At 37.9% G+C, this 18,490-nt stretch overlaps 1 protein-coding gene across 1 annotated transcript in view; it reads right to left on the bottom strand.

The window, feature by feature from the left end:
* Window positions 1-18,490, bottom strand: part of atp9b (ATPase phospholipid transporting 9B) — a 262,556-nt gene that overhangs the window by 85,994 nt on the left and 158,072 nt on the right. Inside the window, exons 11-12 of the mRNA XM_048595728.1 lie at window positions 7,002-7,162; window positions 4,949-5,091 (exon numbers count right to left, since the gene is read on the bottom strand). Of these exons, the coding sequence (XP_048451685.1) occupies window positions 4,949-5,091; window positions 7,002-7,162 (304 nt within the window). The remainder of the gene's footprint in view (window positions 1-4,948; window positions 5,092-7,001; window positions 7,163-18,490) is intronic.

Here is an 18,490-nt window from a genome sequence, read left to right as displayed (position 1 = left end):
TACTATAGCATATTCACATTCCTTGTCCAAGTTATTTAAATATATTGAAAATAATATTTTGGCATCTCAACCTTATGATTGAATGTCTGCATATACAGAATATTCTTAGCACTGGAAACAATGGATTAGAATTCTAATTTATCAGCATTTGCTGTACTAACTCATTATACTAAGTCTGCTTCACTATACAGTATATAACCGCAAACAGGGAATTTTGCAGGATAATGTTTTTTAAATGAAACTTTGTTTTGTATGAGGGCTCATATGGTGCATCCTATCACTTCTTGGCTACATGGACTATGTTAACACATAAATAAACAATTCACTATTAGTTAAGTGTTTATCCTAAAACTGTAAAAACAATCATGTACTAAGTAATTAAAATACAAATTAGTACAATTCGGCGGGGGGGGGGGGGAAGCTGTTACAAGTTCAAAACTAAATGGTTTTGCAATCTCAATTTCATGAATTGTATTACATTATCATACTACACAGCATTTCAGGTTTTGAGATTGAACATTAATTACATAAAAACGTTTATCCTGGGCACTGTGCATCTGTATTATATGATATTCATTACAATTGGATGAACCAGCTGGTCGGTTCCAGTGACACTTCCTATGTTCATATGCACTAGTTTCATTTAGCAACCTGAAAGCATATTAATCATTTAGCTGAAAAAAACTTAAATACAGCATTGAACATTAAGTCAATGAATCACTTAACTGATCACTACACCAATGTGCAGTTTAGCCTTTTCATTAGAATTCCCTTGATGTTAGTTATTTATTAAGAGAAAATGCATAAATGATGTACATGAACCACATTTCTGTGCTGACACCTGTAAAAAGAATGCCAATTTTCAATGTGCCAAGTATAATTACTGTTCACAATACCTATTTATCAAAAAAAGTTGTTCCAGCTGTTTGCACCACTAATGACTTCATCATACAATAGTGATAAATTCCATTGACATTGGGATTAATTTATTGCATCATTAGGGTTCATCCACAGTTACCATTTAGAAGTTATGAGCTCGCCACTGCATTGTTCTTAAACAATAGCATTATCAAAAGCAAGCAGTGGGAAGATTAAAGCTCTATATGCAGACTAAGTACAAATTATCTGTCCTCCTGTTTCAGAACCATTTATTCATTTATCACATAACGTCTAGTATTTCAGGTCAGTGTCAATATGCTCTGCATCCTCACAGTTAACAGATGTCTTCTCTTGTCAAATGAATTACTTTATGTTTCACGCACTGGTGGTCGCAGATGTGTCACTATAGCAACGTCATTAATTTCAGATCTTACCGGAAACATGCTCTCCAATCAAACCTAATTATACCACATTGCTTTCTTGTCCTACAATAAGGAAACTATAATGTAATTATTGGGACACTTCATTTTCTATTCTGTCGTGGTAAATGAGCAAGCCAAAGTGATGGACGCTTCTTGTCAGAATGCTTACTGATGAAGCACAAACCCAATTTGCAGTCATACAAAGGACGACCTTGCAATTAAGATAGACTGCAACATTCCTTCAACCCAACAACTTAAATTCTATATAGCTACCAAATGTGATTATGTTTTCTGTTGCCTAAGAACAACAGAATGCAAAACAACCTTTAACAGGTGTTTGCTCTGACCAATGCACATTTTGGTCAATGAACAAAGTGGAACTTGCAACATTACATGGAATTCAGTACAAAGTTTCTGGATTTTACTTTCCGTTTTTCAAATAATCTTGACTAACTCGTACAAGTTACAATGGCAGTGAAGTGGCCAAAAGGAAAATAAAACTCTCGCAACTTAACACTTACCTTAAAAAAAACCGTAAAAAGTACTTTGACCTACCAATATTTTGTACTAGCTGGAATTAGTTCAAGTAACAAAGTTTCTTGAAAGGAGTTAATGTTCTTTTTTTTGGATTTACTGCATTAGAAGTGGTTAAACAAATCACAAATACAAAACTAACTTGTATTTATGTCAAACCTTTAATACAGAAAAGCACCTAAAACTCTACACAGAAAAGTGTAATGAAAAATAGATGCTGAACCAGAGGAGAGGGGGATTCAGCAAGGACAACATAAATGATGATTGAAGAGATGATTCTTGTAGAGAGTCTGAAAGCAGGAGAGGGGTAGATGGGTTCTAATTAGATAATACCAGAAAATGTGGCCTAGGTAGCTGGAGGCACAGCTATTGATTTTGAGATTGCACAAGAGGTCGACACAGAAAAACGAAGTAGTAAGAGAAGTTAGTAGGAACTGCAGATGCTGGAGAATCCGAGACAACAAGGTGCAAGGCTGGATGAACACAGCAGGCCAAGCAGCATCATAGGAGCAGAGAGGCTGACGTTTCGGGCCCGAAACGTCAGCCTCTCTGCTCCTATGATGCTGCTTGGCCTGCTGTGTTCATCCAGCCTTGCACCTTGTTGTCTTAGTAAGAGAAGTTGTAAGGTTTGGTGAGATTACAATGATTGTAGAGTCTATGAAAAGATTTTTAAGAAGATTTCAACGGTCCCAGAGGTTGGAGTTTTAAAGTAGAGCTATTGATGATCAGAAATAGTCAAATTTGACCAATGAACAAGTGGTATTTAGTGCACAACAGGATAGACACACCAGAGATATCAATAAGGGATAGTTATGGAAGGTAGCAAAAAGAGCATTGAAATAATCCAGACTTGAAAGAGAAACGTTTGGGATGAAGGTTTTAGCAGAAGAGCTGAAGTAGTGGTGCAGGTGAAAAACAAAGTTTTTTATGATGCAGAGGATATTACACCAAAACACGAGCTTAGGGCTGAATTTGATGTCTGGTTTCAAAGGTAGAAGTTTAGCTCCAGACAGTACCTGGGAAGGGGATGGAAACAGTGGTTTATTTTGAAGATAATACCTTTGTTCTGTTTAGCTCAGAGGTTGCAATGCAGAGGGATGCCAACTGCATGGGTTCAATTCCTGCACTGGCTGAGTTTACCAAGAACGGCCACCACCAGTTACCTCTCTCTAATGAGAGCGCAACCCTACGATTTGGTAAGACAATGGTGACTTTAACTTACATTTAATGCCTTTGTTTCATTCAACGTTTAGTTGAAAAAAGTGCAGCTCATCATAACTCATGACAATGAATGGGCATTAGGTAAGTCAACAGCGCACAGAGGATTAGGGATAGGAGCAGGAAAAGACTATTTGATCCTACTTTATTGTTCAATAACATCATGGCTAAGGAGCTGGATGTCAGTGCACGTATGGCAGCCAATGTCCATATTCATGGATAACAGTGGTAAGCAGATGATAGTGGCGATCGAGCCAAGAATTGATCATGATGAATAGTGCAAAGAGAAGCTACTGCTGCAAGTAGTTGGACTGTGATCTGACTGTATAAAAGTCAAACGATGTTGAAGGTTTGCACCGGTGTAACGATAGAAAGGATGGATTCTGAGAAGATGGCACAGCTGACCAAGGCAAAAGCTCCAGGCCTGAAAAGAAAGATAATGTGTTATGGTCACAGCCAGAGTAAGTATTTCAAACTGTGATCAGAGATGTTTTGATGTTATAGCAGGGGCCAGGAGTGCAATTAGAGATATCTGTATGAGGAACTGCAAGACGTGTCACAAAGGACATTTATTATGACCATGGTGCATTGCCCTTTTCTGATGGCTTTGCAGTTTTTGACATTGTTAGCAGTCTAGGAAAGGCAATAAACACTAACCTTATCACCAATTCCCACATCCCTAAATAATCTGCTTACATTGGGGAAATGAAAATTTTCAACAACTTTGGAAAAAAAATGATGCTGAAGATGGAAATTTGGAATATCAAGGAGTGAAAAAGCAGAGTAGTTGAAGATAAAGTACTTGAAAAAGGCGGCAAACAGGATTTGGAGAGGCATCCATTTACAATATACATTATCATGGGTGAAAGTAGGAGAAGCTACTTGGTTGGTGTTTCTGGTTAAGAAATTGGGTTTACTTTTGCACTACAGAATGAGGGATAGAATCAGGTCAGGTGCTTGAATGAAAAGATATAGATTAGGAAGAGGCAAGCCTCATTTGTAATTTAGTGAAAAAGTGATGAAAGCTATAGTCAGAAAAGAAGCAACACGTCTCTCCTGGCTTTGGTGAGCATTTGGCAATTATCCATTCTAACATTATAAACAAGGAGCTTGCCATTCATGAGTGGAAGATATTTTGGAGGCAAATGGAAGAATGGCTGTGACTGCTGATCCCCAGCAGAGTCCAAAGGTGTGCAAAGGAAAGCAAGGCAGTAGAACATTGGTGAAGTTAGCCCCCACCTGACATGTAGGGAAATAAGGCCAAAGGGAAAAGAGGATTTGATCTTGGGGCTTGGTAAGAAGGCACTGACAAAGGCCTTTGGGTGTGTTTTGAAGAATGGCAAAGGAAGTAGTTCACCTTTACACAGCTGTCAAATAAAAGGTTCATAGAACTGTAATCATAATAATCTACTAATAATTCAAAAAGCAGTAGATTTTATTTGCAGTAGTTGATGCTGGTCAGGACAAAGAGAAATATGCACACTACAGAAATCATTTAAGCTCTTCAGAAAACACTTAGTTTACTGGCTGTTTAAACATGATTTAAATGGTCCTAAGACAGCTAAAAACAAAGACCATCACCACCTAAAATTTCTAGTTGCATTCATGTTGCTTTACATTAATAAAAATAGTTCAAACTTTAATAAGTCTTCCTCAAAAGGAATTAGAAAGCCATTTAAAGATTCTTTTAAGCAAAATTTGTAAGGACTAATATTGCACTTTTTGTGCAACTTTGAATTTGTCCACAATATTAAATTATCAGTTATATGACCACATTGAATTTCATTCAGTATCATTCAACATATCAGACGTTTGAAAAGTGTGCAGTTACTTACTGTATACAAAAGGTAGAAGCTTCAGAATATCAGAAACATGTCACAAACTCAGATGTTTACCTGTCTTGTCTGTTAATAAATAAACTAAACGTCCCAGTTCTTCCGGTATTGTGCTTGTCCGGACCACGGTGCCAGGAATATTATCATCTCTCATGATCATCCAACCATAGGCAGCTTTCCCCATGTCTAGGTTTACCCGTAAACTGCACAAATGGGAAAAAGTTAACACTTCAAACTTAGTTTAGCTCCGTCGTAAGCCCCAAGTCCAACATTGTTAATAATGCCAAGGTCTGCCAGTATTTTTATTTTTAAACCATCAATGCATTTTTGCAAAGCTAATAAAAAGTAAATTATAATAAGGTGAAGCCAATCATTTGCTACAAATTCACTCACGACTAAGATATTAGAAATGGGAGTAAGGCAAGAATGTCTGGAGCAAATGACAAATAATTTAAACTGACTTTAAGATGATACAAATATCTCAGCAAGGGGCCAGTAATCTCTTCCCTAGTTTCCCACAAAGTTCTGGGAAACACTTGATCAGGTCCCAGGGATTGATCTACCTTTTATGTGTTTTAAGATCTCCTTCTCTGAAATATTAACTGTTTTCAAGATATCACTACTTATTTGCCCAAGTTTCTGAGCTTCTATGTCCTTCACTACAGTAAGTACTGATGTAAAATATTCATTTAGTACCTCACCCATCTCCAGTGGTTCCACACATAGACAGCCACATTGATCTTGATAGGGGCCCTATTCTCTCCCTGGTTACTTTTATGTCCTTAGCCTAATTTTAGAATCTCTTTGGATTCTCCTTAACTCTATTTTTCAAAGCTATCTCATGCCCCCTTTATTGATCTCCTGATTTCCCTCTTAAGTGCACTCCCACTGCCCTTATACTCCTCGGAGCACAACAGGACTTAGATCAGATGGGCCAATGGGCTGAGGAGTGGCTGATGGAGTTTAATTTAAATAAATGTGAAGTGCTGCATTTTGGTAAGGCTAACCAGGGCAGAACTTATACATAATGTTAGGGCCCTGGGGAGTGTTGCTGAACAAAAAGACCTAAGGGTGCAAGTACATAGTTCCTTGAAAGTCAAGTCGCAGGTAGACAAGGTGGTGATGGAGGCATTTGGCATGCTTGCTTTTATTGGTCAGTTGGGATGTCTTGCTGTGGCTGTACAGGATATTGGTGAGGCCACTTTTAGAATATTGTGTACAATTCTGATCACCCTGCTATAGGAAGGATGTTGTTAAACTTGAGAGAGTGCAGAAAAGATTTACAGGGGCATTGCCAGACTGGAGACTTTGAGTTAAAGGGAGAAGGTGAATAGGCTGGGGCTTTTTCCCCCCCGGAGCATCGGAGTGATCTTATTGAGGTTTATAAAATCGTGATGGATGTGGATAGGTTGAAAAGCCAAAGTATTTCTCCTAGGGTGGTGCAGTCCAGAACTAGAGGCCATATATTTAAGGTTAGATAGGAAACATTTAAAAAGAACCTGAGGGGCAACATTTTCACAGAGTGTGGTGTGTGTATGGAATGAGCTGCCTGAGGAAGTGGAGGAGGCAGGTACAGTTACAATATTTAAAAGGCATCTGCTTGTGTACATGAATAGGAAGGGTTTAGAAGGATATGGGCCAAATGCTGGCAAATGGGATTAGGTCAGATTGAGATGTCTAGTCGGCGTGGATGAATTGGACCAAATGGTCTGTTCCTGTGCTGTATGACCCTATGACTCTAAGATATTAAAATAGTTTGCAAGTTTAAAAGCACTATTAAAAAAAAGCAACTTCTGATGTACAGGAAACTGAGAACAGGATTCTACATTATAGAATTAAGTGTTTTCTTCTCAATGCATTTTTTCCAGCTATTACTCCAATAACTACTTTATGCCAATTATTTGTACTCTAAAATTCAAACTTCAGCAATAAGTGAATGGCAGGGTCAGAGCACGTTAGTTCACAGCAGTGTGATCCTTCTGGGACCATCACATTTTCGCTTCTGCTACTACAGTTTCATGATAAAGATCGGCTTCCTTCACAACTGAACTAGGCATGAATTTCAATATTCACTTTTAGTAGGTTGGGCAGAATTTCAAAACAAATATCTTACCTGATTGGAATGATATAGGAAAATAATAGAATGAAGCGGAATAGGTAACGATACCAAGGGCCCACGAATCCTTGTAAAGCTACCATAACTACTGAAAGTACAACCAGAGCCAAAAACAAAGCCTTCGTCAGTCGATTTAACTCTAAGTCCAGCAAGCCAACCTATAAGAAATCAAAATACTTGTAGGTGAATTTAACATAAATTAATCCAAGCTGTATACAAAGCCAAAGAAGTTTTGTATCTTTAAAATATTTCAGTTATTTTTATTCTGCATTTTGCGCACACTAAAACTATATCATATCAACTTTAAGGGGGAAAAAAAAACCTGTTTGTGCTTCAATATTGATTGTAGAGAATTGTGAAACATTCTTCACATCCAGATTTGTACTTACCAGACCAATGAAAACTGAAGTGTATAAAAATTAGAGCAAAGCCAGAAAATCACAAATCTACAGTTTCAACAAAGAACCAAGAAAATTACAGCACAGGAACAGGCCCTTCGGCCCTCCTAGCCTGCGCTGATCCAGATCCTCTATCTAAACCTGTCGCCTATTCTCCATGGATCTGTATCCCTCTGCTCCCTGCACATTCATGTATCTGTCTAGATACATCTTAAATGACGCTATCATGCCCGCCTCTACCACCTCCGCTGGCAACGCGTTCCAGGCACCCACCACCCTCTGCGTAAAGAACTTTCCACGCTTATCTCCCTTTAACTTTTCCCCTCTCACCTTGAAATCATGACCCCTAGTAATCGAGTCCCCGACTCTGGGAAAAAGCTTCTTGCCATCCACGCTGTCCATACGTCTCATGATTCTGTAGACCTCAATCAGGTCCCCCCTCAACCTCCGTCTTTCTAATGTAAATAATCCTAATCTACTCAACCCTCTTCATAGCAAGTGCCCTCCATACCAGGCAACATCCTGGTGAACCTCCTCTGCACCCTCTCCAAAGCATCCACGTCCTTTTGGTAATGTAGCATCCAGAACTGTATGCGGTATTCCAAATGTGGCTGAACCAAAGTCCTATACAACTAACATGACCTGCCAACTCTTGTACTCAATACCTCGTCCGATGATTGAAAGCATGCCGTATGCCTTCTTGACCCATCGACCTGCGTTGCCACCTTCAGGGTACAATCGACCTGAACACCCAGATCTCTCTGTGCATCAATTTTCCCCAGGGCTTTTCCATTTACCATATAGTTCGCTCTTGAATTGGATCTTCCAAAATGCATCACCTTGCATTTGCCTGGATTGAACTCCAACTGCCATTTCTCCGCCCAACTCTCCAATCTATCTATATTCTGCTGCATTCTCCGACAGTCCCCTTCACTATCTGCTACTCCACCAATCTTAGTGTCACCTGCAAACTTGCTAATCAGACCGTCTATACCTTCCTCCAGATCATTTATGTATATCACAAACAACAGTGGTCCCAACATGGATCCCTGTGGAACGCTACTGGTCACAGTTCTTCATTTTGAGAAACTGCCTCAGTATTAACACCATGATGGTGCAGCTCTCCCTCAGTGATGTTTGTTTTTTTTAAATAAAGTAACTCATACCGAACTTTTACATGGGAAAACACTCCAAGAACATAATCAGAATGAAAACACTAATAACTGAACTAAAGGAGTGACTGAAAACTTGACAAATTAGATTTTAAGAAGTTTAAAGTGGTTTAAAGGATGAGAGGTGGAGAGGAAGGGAGTGATTTCCAGAGTTTAGAGCTATGTACTTGAAGGCATGGCCATCCATGATGGAGTGAATGGAGGGATGGATTCATAAAAGGTCCTACTTGAGGGAACAGTTTCTGCAAGGGTGTAGAGCAGGAACAGGATACTAGAAGATGGGGTGAGACCATGGATGGAGTCTGTGCATTAAAGTGAGAGTTTGAGAACGGGTACTGGTGGATTGGGAGCTGGCAGGTATGCTAGAGCATAGGGCCGCTAGGATATAGACAGAATAGTTGTAAATGAGGTCAGGTTTACGGAGGGTGGAAGCTAAGAGGCTCAGCAGGACAGCCATAGACTTGAAGCAAACCAGGATTGGAGTGGATTTTGGCAGATGGGCTTTGGTAACAGCACAGCCAGAAGAGATCATTGTGACAGAGTCATTGAGGTCTACAGCACAGAAAAGACATTTTAATCCATCCATTCTGCACCAGTCAAAAACAAGTACCTAACAACTCTAATCCCATTTTTCAGCACTTGGCCCAGAGCCTTGTATGCCTTGACATCACAAGTGCATATTTAAGTACTTAAAATGTTATAAGGGTTCTGACTCTACCACCATTACAGGCAATGATTACAGGATGAGATCAGAAACTCAGCTCAAATTTAAATAAATACAATTAAAAATACTTTTAATTCAAACTGAGACAGTGACTGAAAAAGGGGGTGGAATAAATAAAGATGAAACTGCACTTAAAAATGATGGTTTTGGTTTTCTAAATTTTATCTTGAGGAAACTGAAACTCATCTCAAAAAGCCCTGGAGGGATTGACAGAAGCGGTGGCAAAGTAGAGTTGGGTACCATCAATGCCTAGGTGGAACATAATACACAACTTCAGATGTTGTCAAGAGGCAGCAGATATATCAGAAATAGGAGAGGGGTGAATATCGATCCTTGTGGGACTCCAGTGATAATGGTAAGAACGTGCACACACGCAGGGGCTTCTCTGGTTATGATTCAATAAATGAGAATGGAACAGAGTGAGCATAGTCCTTTGAGTACTATCAAGAAGTTCTACTCATTTGGACTACTGAAGACAGATAATGAAGGCAATGGTCTGGTCAACTATATCCAAGATTGAGCTCTCAGAGGAGAGATAGATTTCTATAGTGAAAGTTACACAAGATGTCACTGGAGACCATGATAAGACTATTTCAGTACACTGGCAAGAGCAGATAATTGATTAAAGTGATGTTAAACATGGACAGACATATCTGGCATGAAATTGGGATCAGTAGTACCAATTGTTTATGCTACAGATAATGTTTGGCACCTGCAGTGTATGTGCACACTTTTGTAGTGAATCATGCGCACGCTTTTTTGAAAAGTATTTGTCACTTCAATTCTACAACTACTTGTTGCTCTTTGGAGCTACCAAAGTCTGTAAACAAAGTGTGGCATGGTAGGTGCACATGAAACCTTTGCCAACTTCAAAGCTTCTGCACTGCTAGTTGCTTCCTGGATAGGAGTGCATAAGGAACTTTACCCATGGAATGTAGAATGCTTTGGAGAAAGAACAAAGGCTACCCAGGCAGAAAGTGTCCTATCAGAACAGGAGGTTAACTCCACTTCAGTTAGAATGTTTGCATTGAAATCTAACTGCTACAGTCATAGCTGGAAAAGGATTGCACAGTTAGAGGGAATAAAATGTAATTGCATCTGGTTCCTTGTCGGTCTGCAACATTTTTGTATGAGGGAGTTCACTGAACCACTTCTTTCACTGAGGTAACTATATCTCATTCTCTTTTCCCCAGAAAGTAGTAGGCTTAGCGAGCATACAGTTTCACGAAGATTGCACACTCCCTCCGTGGTGAAGGGTGCTACAGTACTGCAAGTCAGCTCTTGTTCTTTACCACAACCAAAAGAGATTCCACTCCCTCAAATGCCAGCTATTAGGCAACGATATCCAATGAATCATGTAACTTAATATCTGGCATCTCAGTTGCAAACATATTGTTTTTGCTTTGTATCAGTGCTGTGCTAGTTGCTTTCAGCAACCACAGCGTACCAAAACATAGTTGCTATATGACAGGAACTGTGTCATTCATGAGGGCAACAATCAATGCAAATTTCGGCAGCATGCACATAATGAAAACCCTTGCTGCCACATTATTGCCATGCTTCCATTTACCAGACCATGGTGGAGGAGCCCTGAAGCACCCAGAATGGCTACCAGATTTGTCATGGACTTCTGAGTGCTGCACAACCTCAACATCGGGTTGGGACAATCCTTGCCTTTAGCTTCACAATGGACAGTTGAAAGCAGGAAGATTAGGAAGGAAAGGCCTTTCTGGCCAGGTTGCCTGTCAAGAGTTCATCTAAGTGCAAGACAGGTGATTAGGATACAAATGATTCACCACTTACCAACTTCCACTATTCCCTCTGTCATTTGTGATACAGAGTTTGCTTGGTTACAATGCAAAAGTAAAAGGCATCAGAAAACAAACATGTTCTAAACTAAATGTATAAATCAAAACATACCATACTGCATAAAAAGTGAATTCATCACCCTTGTACATTCTCTTAACGTCTGCCTTCGCCTGCCCTAATGCACCAGTTGAAAATAAAATAATTTCTTAGTACAGCATAGATATAAGGACCAGCTGCAAAACAATCAATGCTTCTAATAGTTCACCATATATTCAATAATTACTATGAAAGTTGAAAATGTACATACAGATTGCAAAATACCCATCTCTCCAAGTTTCCAAGGTAAACAATTTTCAGATGTTAATGCCCAAAACTGACTAATACATTTAATAACACTTGATCCGATGTTTAGTTTTCATATAAATGAGCATTCCATAGTTGTTTACTTTTTGCAACGGGGAATTATGTGGGACTAAAGAAACAATAAATACAAAGAAAATAGAAAACTCCCTTTACAAAGTATTTAGGTCATAGACACTTACTGCACAGAAGGTAGCTATTCTTTCCCACAAATCAACTATTTCTTTGTGGCAATGCACATCATGCTTCAATAATTCTCTACAATCTCCGTTTTCATTCGCATAGTGACAATATTAAATTGATGACCCTTGCTGACTTATTCCTCAACAAAAAGAAGCCAATTGTTTTAACAGAACCCTTCAATATTTAAATTCTCAAAAAAAAACCGAAGTGTCAATTTAGCAATCACTGTGGTGGATATAATAACAATTTCAGTCTCTCTTTCTAACTATTCCCATCCCTGATAACATTCCATACAATCTGATACACATGATGGTTTCTATTGTTTTAATGATCTTTCCATAATGAGGTGCTCAAAGTTCCATATGCTTGAAAACAAGGCCTTTCAATGTTTTGCATAAATTCATTTCATTTTCAATGTAATCTGTCCCAATTTATAACACAAAATGTTACTCACTTCTTTGAAATAGCTTTATCTACCTGTCTGGTCAGCAATTAATTATGGACATGAAGCTGGAGCATGGGGGAAAAGGAACAAGAAAAATCAATGCCTTCAAAATGAAGTGAAGGAGGATTCTAAGGGGAAGTTAGGAGAAAAGGACTAATTAATTGAAGGAGGCCAGAGGAGTAAGAGAGCACTCAAATAATAATATCAACAGAAGACAAAAGGAGTTCTTTGGAAATGTTATCCATGCAGAAGGGTTGGAGTGTTTGATCACCATTGGAAGAATTAACAAAAGAGGAACAAGAAATTAACAGCGAAGGAATCAGCTAGACAACATTAAAGGCTGATGAAATCAGAACTTTCAACAAGGTCACGCACTATGGCTATAATCAGAAAGTTTAGAAGACCATGGTTGCCTACACCACTTCACATGGCACTCAGACATTGACTGTTCTTCCTGCAATGGCACTTTCATATGTTTGAATTTTGACGGCAGTCTATCCTTTTAAATCCTTGAAAATATTGCCATTGAATTTATATCCAAACGATAGCCTTTTTTTCTCCCCAGACATGTAGCAATAACATTTATCCACATTCAAATCACCTTGGGAAGGCCTTGGAGGGAATGCAGTATAGATTTACCAGAATGATATTTGTGATCCAAAGTCTAAGCTACAAGACAGGTTTGCACAAAGTACGCTTCCAACTCCTAGAATTTAGGAGGCTGAAGGGTGACTTGATCAAAGCTTGGGAACTATTCAAGGAAATCAACAAGGTAGGGCGAAACTAATTTTGTTAGCTGGGGAGTCTAGGACTGGGTACATTGCATAAAAATTAGAATCGGATTCTTAGAAAGAGTGAACCATGCAAACACGTATATACAAAAGGTAGCACAAATTTGTTATTTTCTTCCACAAACATTGATGCTGGGTTAATTGACAATTTTAAATCTTAGATTGATAGATTTCTGCTCATTAAAAAGGAATAAAGAATGTGGACAAAGGTGGATATATGGAGTTCATTTCAGAATCAGCCAAGTTATTAGAACAGGCTCAAGGGAATAAATAGCATAACTGTTGTGCCTGGCATCTGTTTTCCGATTCCACTCACCCAATTGTTTTCCTGGAATCAATAGTCTTAAATAATATTTCTATGCTAGCAGCTGCAGTTATGTATTCACATATTTATGTCTACATTTAATTTCACTAATTAAATTTTAATTAAAATTAAGCTTTAAGAAATAATCCTGCTTGCTTTTATTTTCAATTGTACAATTACCCACAGTGGGGAGACAGAATAGTGTGTGGCTGGCTTCAATAATTCTTCCTTTCAGCTGCCTTGCAAGTTAGAAATAGCTTATTTTTCAAAATAATCATAATTCTAACAATGTTGCCCCTTTTGTACAGATTGAGCAACTTGTTTTAGTCTAATTGATTTAAGGTTCTGTTGACCATGGTTGATCAGTTCATTTATTTACTTTTTTTTTTAAAAAGTCCCAGCAGCTCACACTGTGGCTGTAACTATTTGCCCCATTTATTTTTAATGCATTACAGTTAATAAAACCTGAGGGGAAAAAGCAAATGTCTCTTATTCTTTCTAGCAGTTCCAGTCAGACCTTATGCCACTGTTAAAGGGAAATAAACAGCAAAATACAAACGTTTCCCTTAATTATAGAAATAATCAGAAAATTACACCTAAACATTTGTGAAGAAGTCAAACATTCCAAAGGCTTGCCTTTCTCTTCCCCTGAGAACTAGGATTCTATAGGCAAGAGCAAACTGATTTATCAGCTGCACTTAAAGTAACACAACTGAGGCAAATATCTTACGATTTCCACAGCTTCTACTAATACGTGGGTTATGCTTGAATTATCGAGAAAAATGGGTTTTGGGATTAAAAAGAAAAAAATTACGCCAAAGAAGCAGAGCACGTTTCAAAGACCAGATCTCTTTGGGTTCACAATGGCAGTCTAAGTTTCAGGCCTCACTGCGGATCAGATGAAGTCATTATTCATTCAGTCAAGGAAAAAAAGACTCAATTACCTCAACCTAAAGATGCTATCAATGAATGCAAAGTGCATATTTTGTTCTATTCATCTAAATCCCATTAAAAGTGAAAGGAATGATTTAATCTGGCCGTCTAAAGTTGGTCATTTTTTGTAATAAAATAAAGAATCACTGTCTCACAATATGCATAACTACTGACTGAGACTGCTCCCCCCTGCATCATAAACAGCGGAAAAAACGGTGAAACTTTATACAGAAAATTCAGCAAAGAATACTACTGTTCCCTTGGAAAAAGTCACAGCTCCAATGAACTGCCACCTCATAAATATGGTAAGTTCTTGCTCTATTACAACAAAGAAAAACAGTTCTTGGTCAATAAGTGTTGCATAACATTCTCCTTTGCCCACACAGTGTAACCATCACTTTCAATCTGCACACTACAAAAACATCTGATTTGTAATTGGTTCATCAAAAGCAAGAAAGAAATGAACACAAAAAGTAAATGGAGGCTTCCATGACAAGCCATACTCATGTCAGCACTTAATTAATAGGCAACAATGATAATCTGACAAAAATACAGTAAAACACCATATTAAATAAAATAAAAACAAAACTGCTTGTAAACAAAATGTACTTTATACACAATAATCCATGTTAATGTAGCACTAATTACACTTGTACAACACTGGCTACCATTTCTTGAAACCCTGACTGTAATCAGATACACGATAGCGCATGGGAAAATGCAAACTTAAAAGGACACTAGCTTTATTGCACTACATTACTTTTTGCTTAGAATTTGAGTTTGACATTTTACATTTGGGCAGCTCAGTTAATGAAACAGGGAGTGCAATATTTATTGCAGAGAGACTGAGCACTTTTTATTTTCTGCATCAACATTAGATTTTGATGCCAGAAGTAAATTTAAATTTCACAATCTTATCTAAAACAAGCATCATAATTAATTCTGAGACATAAATCATTCAAACTTGAACAATAAAATTTTGTGCAACCATAGTACTTTAGATTCTGGAATATCTGTGCTAATATTCCCCAAAATGTAAATCTTGCTAACAATTTGCGTAGAAACCAAGAGATTTCTGTATGCATAAGCACTATTTCTCCTAATACAGCCCTAGTTCTCATCGCCCAGGAGCTATCAACAAAGCACCTTTTACTAACTAGTGACACAACAAAAAAAGCTGATGTATTTATTTAAAAAAAAAGAGAAAATGTTTTTAAACAGTATTAAGCTAGATACAGACATTACACCTTTGGAACTGGGTCTAATTGAAGCAAACCAAAGGCAGATAGGATGAAAATCTATTGTACATTGTACATTGAGTTTGAGTAGCTTCAACCTTGTTACAAACCAACAGCACAAAATCACTTCTTGATATGGGTCTACAAAAACTGTGCCTGTTCCAATATTACTGTTCTTTACCTTGAGCACTAAATTTGCAATTCTTGCTTTTGAAACTTTGCAATGGAATCTGGTGGAATGCCAGCTTCATAACCAGCCAATATTTGGAGCACATTGACATCAATTGGATCAAGAGACATGATGAGGGGATAATTTCTACGTAATATACCAACTTGAGGATCTCAGAGTGAGGCTTCATAAAGTCAATTTTACACACTCCAAAAAGAGAATATGTACAGTATAATCAGATTCTCAACATAAAACAATTACTGCACATAATCCCTTACGCAAGTAATGGTCTTCCACATTACTTCTCCTCTTTAATCGACTACTACAGACTGAACCAGAACTACCAGTTTTTTTTGAACATGTTCTGTACATGTCTTCAAATCAATGTTACCAGGCTAAAAACAACAACATTATTAACTGGTCAAGGATAGATACTAAGCAAAAGACAAAAACTAACTTGATGCATCTATGGAGCAGGAAGGCCGACGTTTCGGGAAGGGTCTAGGCCCGAAACGTCAGCCTTCCTGCTCGGCCTGCTGTGTTCATCCAGCTCTGCACCTTGTTGTCTCAGATTCTCCAGCATCTGCAGTTCCTACTATCTTTGATGCATCTATCCTGTATTTCTGCCCCAGATTACACCATGAAGAAACATGGCAAAAACATATGATACATGCAGAATGTATTGGTGTGCCTGTTAACAAAAGGCACAAACACCTTAAAGCTGACGTTTTGATATTCCTCGAAGGTTGTGTTTCACAGAACTTAAGACCATAAGATGCTGGAGCAAAAGTAGGCAATCAGCCCATTGAGTCTGCATCACCATTCAATGAGATGGTTGCTCTGACAATCCTCAACTCCATTTTCCTGCCTTTCCCCATAACCCGGGATTCCTTTACTGATTAAAAATCTATCTCAGAATATATTTAACAACACAGCCTTGACAGCCCTCTGCAGTAAAGAATTCAATAGATTCACTACTAGCTGAAAGAAGAAATTTCTCCTCGTATGCCTTAAATATGTAACCCCTTATTCTGAGATCATACCCTCTGGTCCCAGATTCTGCCACAAGGGGAACCAACCTTTCTGTATCTACTATATCAAGTCCTCCAAGAATCTTGTATATTTCAATAAAGTCACTTCTCATTGTTCTCAATTTCACCGAGTACAAGCCTAACATACTCAATCCCTCCTCATAAGATAGTCCCCTCCATACCTGTTTTAGTATGGCAAAAACGCTCTGGACTGTCCCCAATGCCAGTACATCTTTCTCTGGATAAGGAGCCCCAAACTGTTCACAGTATTCTAACTATGATCTGAAGAGTGCCTTGTATTGTTTTAGCAAATCGCCCTACTTTGATACTCCAATCCCTTTGAAATGAAGGCCAACATTTCATTTGCCTTCTCTAAAACCTGCTGACCTTGGATGCTTGCCTTTCATGATTTGGGACTCCTAAATTCCTCTGTTAAGTAGCTTTCTGCAGCCTTTCTCCATGTAAATAGTATTCAGCTTCTCTATTCTTCCCCAAAAAATGCATAATCTCACATTATATTCTATCTGCCATGCTTTTGCCCACTCACTTAACTTGTCTATATCCCTCTGCAGGCTCTTTCTGCCATCCTCATCATTTGCCTTCCCATCGCTTTTTGTGTTATCTGCAAACTTGGCTATAGTTCACTCACTTTCCTCAGTCATACTGTACATTGTAAATAACTGTACTTTGTAAATAACTGTAGCCTCAGCACTGTTCCCTATGGCACTCCACTAGTTACAGGATGCCATCCTGAAAATACCTGCCTTATTGCAACACACTTTTTGTTTTTGATTAGTTAGCCAATCCTCTATCTATGCTAATACGCTACTTCCAATATCAGAGGCTCTTCCTTTATTAAGTAGATGAATATGTGGTGCCTTATCAAAAGCCTTCTGAAAATCCAAATGTATTCCATTAATTGATTCCTCTTTACTAGATTTCTTTGAGAAGATATGATTTCTCCTTCTTGAAGCCAAGCAGATTCTGCTTGATGCTTGTTCAACTTTATGGAACTTCTTAAAGAAAAAAGTATACATTCACTTCAACTAGCAAGATATAAAAGAATAAAAATCAAATACTGTTGTGGTTTCAAAATTAAAAACAGTACACTTCAGTTTGTAATGCAGCATCATTGCCTGTTATATTTATTCCAGAGTTTCAGAACAACATTGTGCAATTGTATTAAAGATTGGTATTTCTGAACTGTAAAAGAGTTGTAACAACTTAATACTTGTTACTAACCCTATAAAACATTTGCTAATGCACTAAGAAATTGGAGACTGATCATAAGAATCACATATTATTATGTCGCAAGAATTATGTTCACAATTCCTTTCAAGTCTTTTAAAAAAATTTCAAACATTTCTTTCAATAATCTTTGCCATATTGCAAAATAATAAGTTTGTTTTGTTACTTAGTCCTTAATGCCAAATTATATCATACATTCCCTTAAAAGGAATAATGCATGATGGAATTATTGACATATAAACTAGGTTATTTTCAATTCTGTTTTGGTGTGCATTACCCTTGTTCTTATAAAACATTTGACAATTGATTTCATACTTCATGGTTTGTATGAAACCTTAACATTTGGACTTATGGGAAAAGTTGCAAGATTGACAGATAAAGTAAAAAGGTCTGTATTAATTTCCAAATAAAGAAATGCATGGAGTGGTATTTCACTATGATTATACTCCAAAGTACCAATTACTACACATCAGAAACTATAGCGGGTGACACTCTACAATAAAGGAAATAATTTCCAGTTGGAGAGACAGAAACTGCTAATATGCAGGGTTTGAGTCTACAAGAATCTCTGCAAAAGGAAGTAGCTAATAAGGTTTAATGATGCATGTCAGGAAGCTACAATATGTAGGGAAACACAGCTGGCTTCATTTTGTAAACTCTTCTGTATACACATCTTTCCAG

This window comes from Rhincodon typus, chromosome 4 (assembly GCF_021869965.1).
Source record: "Rhincodon typus isolate 14 chromosome 4, sRhiTyp1.1, whole genome shotgun sequence".
Taxonomy (NCBI): domain Eukaryota; kingdom Metazoa; phylum Chordata; class Chondrichthyes; order Orectolobiformes; family Rhincodontidae; genus Rhincodon; species Rhincodon typus.
This window is presented reverse-complemented; position numbering and strand designations above follow the sequence as displayed.